Source organism: Eimeria acervulina, genomic scaffold (genome assembly GCF_000499425.1).
Source record: "Eimeria acervulina Houghton genomic scaffold, Eah_scaff639, whole genome shotgun sequence".
Lineage (NCBI taxonomy): Eukaryota > Apicomplexa > Conoidasida > Eucoccidiorida > Eimeriidae > Eimeria > Eimeria acervulina.
Genome location: NW_013549678.1, coordinates 11564 through 18370, shown reverse-complemented (window position 1 = coordinate 18370; position 6807 = coordinate 11564). Strand labels below are relative to the sequence as shown.

At 51.2% G+C, this 6807-nt stretch overlaps 1 protein-coding gene across 1 annotated transcript in view; it reads left to right on the top strand.

Moving 5' to 3' along the window:
- Positions 1 to 5215: 5215 nt before the first annotated feature.
- The window catches only part of EAH_00045200 (hypothetical protein, conserved), a gene marked incomplete at both ends in the record, with an annotated part of 11047 nt that continues 9455 nt past the window's right edge, over positions 5216 to 6807 (top strand). Inside the window, one exon of the mRNA XM_013394794.1 lies at positions 5216 to 6667. Within this exon, the coding sequence (XP_013250248.1) occupies positions 5216 to 6667 (1452 nt within the window). The remainder of the gene's footprint in view (positions 6668 to 6807) is intronic.

Below are 6807 nucleotides of genomic sequence, written 5' to 3'. Positions count from 1 at the left end.
AAGAATCGGCAAGCATTGCCACCGCTAAACATCAACAGTATGTAAGCTTCTGAAGTTGCTAAACACCATTAATATCCCCACCATCGTTCACCAACCTTATGCCGGAACAATATCTGAGTCTCTGCCATCAGAGATATTATGAATGATACCTACTTGCTTCTCTGCCCTATCCAATGCGGCTTATTATAATGCAACAGTGCAGTAGAGCCGCTATTCGTGGCTCCTCAAGTCTACGCATAAACGGCGCTGCGTGAAACGACTTCTGATAGAGTTGTTCGCGATTCCCCTCATCTTACTAGTGAGAGCACTGTGCACAGCTTGCACATATCCAGGAATGTATGAAGGAAGAAGAGGGCCACCAAGTAAGGAACAACGGCAAGCAGCGTTTGGCAGTGACCTTTAGCTAAATAGAATTGATTCTAATGGTTTCACATGCCCTGTGAAGAGCCCAAAAGAGCGAGCAGCACACTGTGCTGCTGCACTGTGCTCGGGAGGGCCCTTTGCTGTTCGTTCTCGGCCTAACGCAGTTTTGGCCTGCATCGTAGACTTGGTCCCAAGATAGAGGTATCATCACACCATTAAAGTCAGCGTTGTGAAGCGGCTCAGGGAATCATCGAAATCTCCTCAAAGGCTCTGCACAAAGCGGCAGCAATAACTTTTCTGGGGGGAACAGCTGGAGGATGTGAAGGCCCTGCACTCACGAGCAGTGGCTAGCAGAGGCCTCAAAAGTCAAGAATATTACATTAAGTGGCTAAGTGGCTATCAACTAGACAAAGGAATTAAGCTTCTGAGGGCCGCCTGAGAGAAGACAATCAATCCTCAGGATCGAGTACGCGTCTTGCGCAGCAAACCGGAGGCTATTGCGTGCGTAGGCGTGCACAGCGCAGCTCAAATAAAGGGGGGCATACAAACTTTTTATGGTGCAGCTATACTGTCACATGCATAGCGGGGCCTACATGATTACGTGCACTCACGTATAATTTCCTGGTCTTGATATGCACCCCTTCCTCTCCCGATGGGTAGCCCAGCGCTTCAGCCGACAAAAACTTCAAAGCCTTCACCCTTTGATATTTTTCACTAATATCCTTTTTGGGGATTGGCTTACATTCAGCCTCCCGCTTTCATGCACCTCGTCGCAAGCAGTTAGCTTCTTATTTTTGCTTTGGTTTCAAGTGCCTCCAGTGAGCCGACAAAAACTTCAAAGCCTTCACCTTTTGATATTTTTGCACTAATATCCTTTTTGGGGATCGGCTTACATTCAGCCTCCCGCTTTCATGCACCTCGTCGCAAGCAGTTAGCTTCTTATTTTTGCTTTGGTTTCAAGTGCCTCCAGTGTAGCGCAGCTCTCTACCCAAGCCCAAGGCACTCAGAACCGCACGGGCTACTGTGCAGGCCACAGTTACTACAAGCGAAGGGAGGCCGGAGGTAGTGGCAGCAGCGAATCTCAGCAGCATACGCTGATGCTGCTTGCCTTCTTTCCCTGTCTACTCTTCCTTCGTGAGCACTAAGCTCGGGCGTCTCGCCCGGTTAACTGTCCTTCCTTTGATGAACTCGTCTCTTGTAGGGAGAACAAACTCATGTGCGATTGAGTTGTTTGGGGAAAGAGGGGGAAGAAGATGCAGCAAGGCCTCTCCGAAATGAATGTGCATGCACTTCCATTTGTATACAGGTTGGCTCCTGCAAGCCAAGTGCTTGTCTAACAGTTGTCTGCAGTGTTGTCCCCTGCATCAAAGCGGGGTTTGACTACGCATGCATTTGGGGCTGTTTTGCTGCAGGCGTTGCAGCAAGGAGTGCTGTAGTAGTTGCAGCAAGTGGTGCTGCAACTACTCATCTCCACCGTAGCCCGAGCTCCTTGTGCCGCAGGGGACAAGAGAAGAGGCCAACAGCTGCCTCAAGGCTTCACTTCTTCCTTAAATATTTTGAATATGCTGCAGCCCACGAGGGCCCCGGGCTAAGTATAAACAGATCTGCTGCAAGCAGCGCGAAAGCAACAGCTAAGACACAGTGCTGCTGCACACAACAGTTCAGCACTTCTCCCTATACCCTCCAGCATTCTTTTCACTCTAGACAAGCGAGCAAGCTGCTCCAAAGGCAGCAAGAGGGCTGCAGCAGCCTCCTGCACATTATGAACCCTTAGACATGTAACGGGGGGCCCCCCAGTGGTTTGCTTTCAGCAGCTAGCTGCGGTGTGGCTGTCTGTCTGTCTACTGTATGTCTATGGGCTTACTAGCCCGAGATTAGCTGCTGCAGCTGCAGCACGTTCAATGTATGCATACACCACATGCATGGTGACCTTCCAAAGGGGGGAGGGCCCCACAAGCTGCGTGCAGCAGTTTATTGAGACAACAGCCGTAACCCAGTAGTAGAAGGGGTAAGAGAGGGGCTAAGTAGATACTGAGTAGATACAGAACAATGAAAGAACAAGGAATAATAGATTATTGTTGCTAGTATCTAGGAGCTTTGTCGGTGTAAGCAGCAGCGGCAGCGACAGCTGCTGCTGTTGCTGCTGCTGTTGCTGCTGCTGTTGCAGCAGCAGCAGCAGCTGGCTGGCTTCTGGCCCCGCACGCAGCAGCAGCGAGTGTAAATTGGGTTGTAAGAGACGAGATCGGTTTAAGAAAAGCTGTTTAAAACGGAATATCTAAATTAATGTTTTTGAAAGGATATAATTTTTAATTTTGTTTGTGTAGAAGCAGAGATTGAGCAGGCTCTCGGCTGCTGCACTGCAACGCCCAGCAGCAGCAGCGGGCATCCAGCCTACAGCAGCAGCAGCAGCAGCAGCAGCAGCAGCAGCAGCAGCAACGGTGCTGGAGGGCAAGCACGGCCAGAGCAGCAGCAGGTCTATTTTTGACGGTTTTAAGCACAAGTTTGCTTTCTATGTAGCAGCAGCAGACAAATAAGGAGAGAGAGAGGCGAGCAGTAAATAAGAGGGGGGCAGCAGCTTACCCCCTGCAGCCTCTTGGGCTTCTCTGCTGTCTGTACAGCTGAGTTGGATTGGCGGGCTGCTACTGCCCCGTTAGGCTGCTTAACTTCTTTTGCTTCATTGTGGTTGCTGCAGCAGCAGCAGCAGCAGCAGCAGCAGCAGCAGCTTGTCTCGCGCGTGAGACACCCTGCCACTGGCCCCAACCAGCAGCCGCCCCCGTTATCTCTGCTGCTATTTTCTTCTTCGTTTGTAGCAAAGCTCTCTCAGAGATATCTGCAGTTTCAATTGAGGTAAACGCCTGCAGCGCATCCGCATCCGCAGCAGCAGCAGCAGCAACAGCAGCAACAGCAGCAGCTCTGCTCCTGAGGGGCCCGCAGGCGGTTCTGCGAGGCTTCAACGCGGGGGCCCCCACGGCGACCCACTGGGGGCCCCAGGGCCCCTGGGGGCCCCCTAATCCCATTTGCAGCAGCAGGGCTTGCTTAATCGGAAGGGAAGCAAAGGGGGTTTAGAGGGTGTTAGGGTTAGTGCTGCTTGTGTGTGCGGTTGCTGCTGCAGCATTCTGAAGGTTGTAACCGGTGCCGCAGTGCAGAAGCATTTGCAGAGCCGTAGACAGCAGCAACAGCAGCAACAGCAGCACGAACAGCAGCAGCAGCAGCAACAGCAGCAGCAGCAGCAGCAACAGAAAGCAGCAGCAGCAACAGCAGAAACAGCAGCAGCAGCAACAGCAGCAGCAGCAGCAGAGTGGAGGCATCTAGGCGCACCTGGCGTGTCTCATAGGATGCTCCTCGCAGGAGAGCCAGCAGCCAGAGCCGCACGGCGCTAGGGGCTCCCTTGCAGCAGCAGAAGCAGCAGCAGCAGCAGCAGCAGCAGCAGCAGCAGCAGCAGCAGAATGTCGTCTCCTCTGGACCCTCCTTCGTTCCCTCGCCAGCGCGGGGGAAAATTTGGGGGGCGGTGAGCGGACTTTTGCTGCATTTGTTTGTTTTTATAAATTATATTTCTAGAAATAATTAATGCATGCATGCATAATATCCTTCAGTCTCTACACTTGAGGAGTTATTATTATTTTCTGCTTTGTTTATTTGTTATGCTGTACTCTATGATGTGCTTATGTTATTTGCTGCATTTGTTTGTTCATTAGAGCGTTTGATATAATATTAATATTATATACTTTACTTACATTTATATTAATATCATTTGTATATACACAGCAACCAATGTATATTGTCTACACAGTATATATATATATTTATTTATTTATTTTTATATTGCTTAGACATATAGTAAGTGTACTGCGTATATTAAATAGTATATATATAATATATATATAATACATATATATATATGTGGCGTTGTTCATTTGAGGTGTATAATGTACTTGATTTATATTATGCTTTGTTGTATATATTTTTAATGCATATAATATATATATATATATATTTATATAATATCTTAATAAATATATGTATATATGTATATGTATGTATATACGTTTATATTTATTTATGCATGTATAATGCTGTACGTACACCCGACGATATCTTAGTGCTTAGGGTGTATTCTTATGTTTGAATTATCTTTATATATATATATTTTATATATATATTTATTTATTAATGTTTATATTTAGATTAGATGCCTGTACACGAGGATTTGATGCATTGTGCGTAGAATATTCATTTATATATTTTCTCTACAATATAACTAACGTTGAGTACTCATATGTACATATATACATATATATATATATATACATATATGTGTATATGTTTATTTATATAGATATATATCTATTTGTATGTGTATATTATATATGTATATACCTTTTATATGAATTTACATGCATATATGTATAATGCATATATATATATATGTATATATATATATATATGCATGCATATGTATATACATAAACATATATTTTTATGTTATTTGTATTTATATTTCTAGTGCATCTGTTTCAAGATATATCCACGCAATATGCATACACATAACACCTGCATATATATTTATATTATATATAATATATGTTTTATATATTATATGTATGTTTGTGTTTGCTGCTGCTGCTGCTGCTGCTGCAGCACGAGAGGATATCACCACCATGGGGGCTCCGGACGTTCCGGCGCGCCCTACAGAGGAGGCGGGGGGGGCCCCCTTCATCATCATAACCACCAGGGGCCCCCAGGGGGGGGCCCCCAGCTGCAGCACCAGCAGCATCAGCAGCCGTACCCTCATTCAGGAGGGTACGGGGGCCCCCATGGGGCCCCAGACCCTGAAGCCCTCCCACCCCCCAATATGGGGGGCCCCGCACAAGGGGGCCCCCATCATATGCAGAGAGCAGCAGGAGCAGCACAGCTGCAGCAGCAGCAACCGCTGCCTCCTCACCACATGATGGGGGGGCCCCCGCAACAAAGTTTCTTGAGGGGGAGAGGCGGGCAGCAGCAGCAACAGCAGCAGCAGCAGCAACAACAGCAACAGCAGCAGCAGCAGCTTCCAGCTGCCGACGGCCACCAGCAGCAACAGCAACCCGTAGCGCACCCATACGATCCTCACCATCTGCAGCAGCAGCAGCAAGCAGCAGCAGCAGCAATGATGCACGGGGCGGGTAGGGTTGCTCCCATGCTGCTGGGTCCTGCAGCAGCAGCAGCAGGACCGGGGCCCCTCGGCGAGGGTCCTGGGGGCCCCCACCATGGGGGCCCCCCTGCTCGCTTTGAAGGGCCTCATCACCCTGGCGAGGCTCTGCAGCAGCAGCACCATCAGCAGCAGCAGCTGCTGCTGCTGCAAGTACGCGATGTGCAGGAGCAAGCAGCAGAGAGAGGGGGGGCCCCCCATCCCTTGCACTTAGACCCTCACGGCCATCATACATACGGCAGAGGGGGCCCCCCTGGTGTGGGCGATGCGGCGCTGCAGCAGCAGCAACACCACCACGTGGGGGGCCCCCACGGTGCTGCAGCAGCTGCTGCAGCAGCAGCAGCAGCAGCAGCAGCAGGCTACCGTTATGATGCTGTCCCCTTAGTCGCAGGTGCCTATGGAGCCCCCCTCGCGGTTTACCCAGCCTACGGTGAGATGTGGGGGGGCCCCTCGGGGGCCCTGCAGCACCGGCCGCAACAGCACCCGCTGCAGCAGGCAGGGCCCCGTAAGAAGAATGCGTTGGAGATCAGGGACCCTAAGACAGGGAGAGTAATTAATGGCGACCCTTCTCTGACGGAGCAGCAGCACCAGCAGCAGCAGCAGCAGCAGCAGCAGCAGCAACCGCCTGCTACCGTTCCTGCGCCTCCGCCCGGAGGAGAAACAACACCTGCCCCGCAGGCCGAGCAGCAGCAGCAACAACAGCAGCAGCAGCAGCAACAGCAGCAGCAGCAGCCCTCTAGCAGCAGCAGCAGCAGCAGTGCAGCGCCGGCCCAACCGGATAGCGCAACACCGCAGGCAGATAGCGCGCAGCAGCAGCAGGTACAGCAGCAGCAGGTGCAGCAGCAGCAGGAACCACAGCAGCAAGCTGGCGAGGCAGGAGGAGGTGCAGCAGCAGCAGCACCAGCAGCAGCAGCAGCAGCAGCAGCAGGCGCAGCCCGCCGGGCAAACTTTGGGGAGTTTGCGGCTTCAACGCAGCAGGGCACGAAGAGAGAACGAAGAAAGGTTCAGAATGCTGCAGCCAGAAATCTGCAGCAGCCGCAGCAGCAGCAGCAGCAGCCGGGTGCTGCTGCGGTTGCTGCTGCTGGAGACGGTGCAGCAGACACCGGGGCGGGCCCTGTGAGGACATCCGCCCAGCAGGGGCCCCCAGGTGGGGCCCCTGGGGGCCGTAGGAGCACTGAGGGCTCCTCAATGCCGCAGCAGCAGCAGCAGGAGCAGCAGCAAGAGCAGCAGCACCACCAGCAGCAACACCAGCAGCA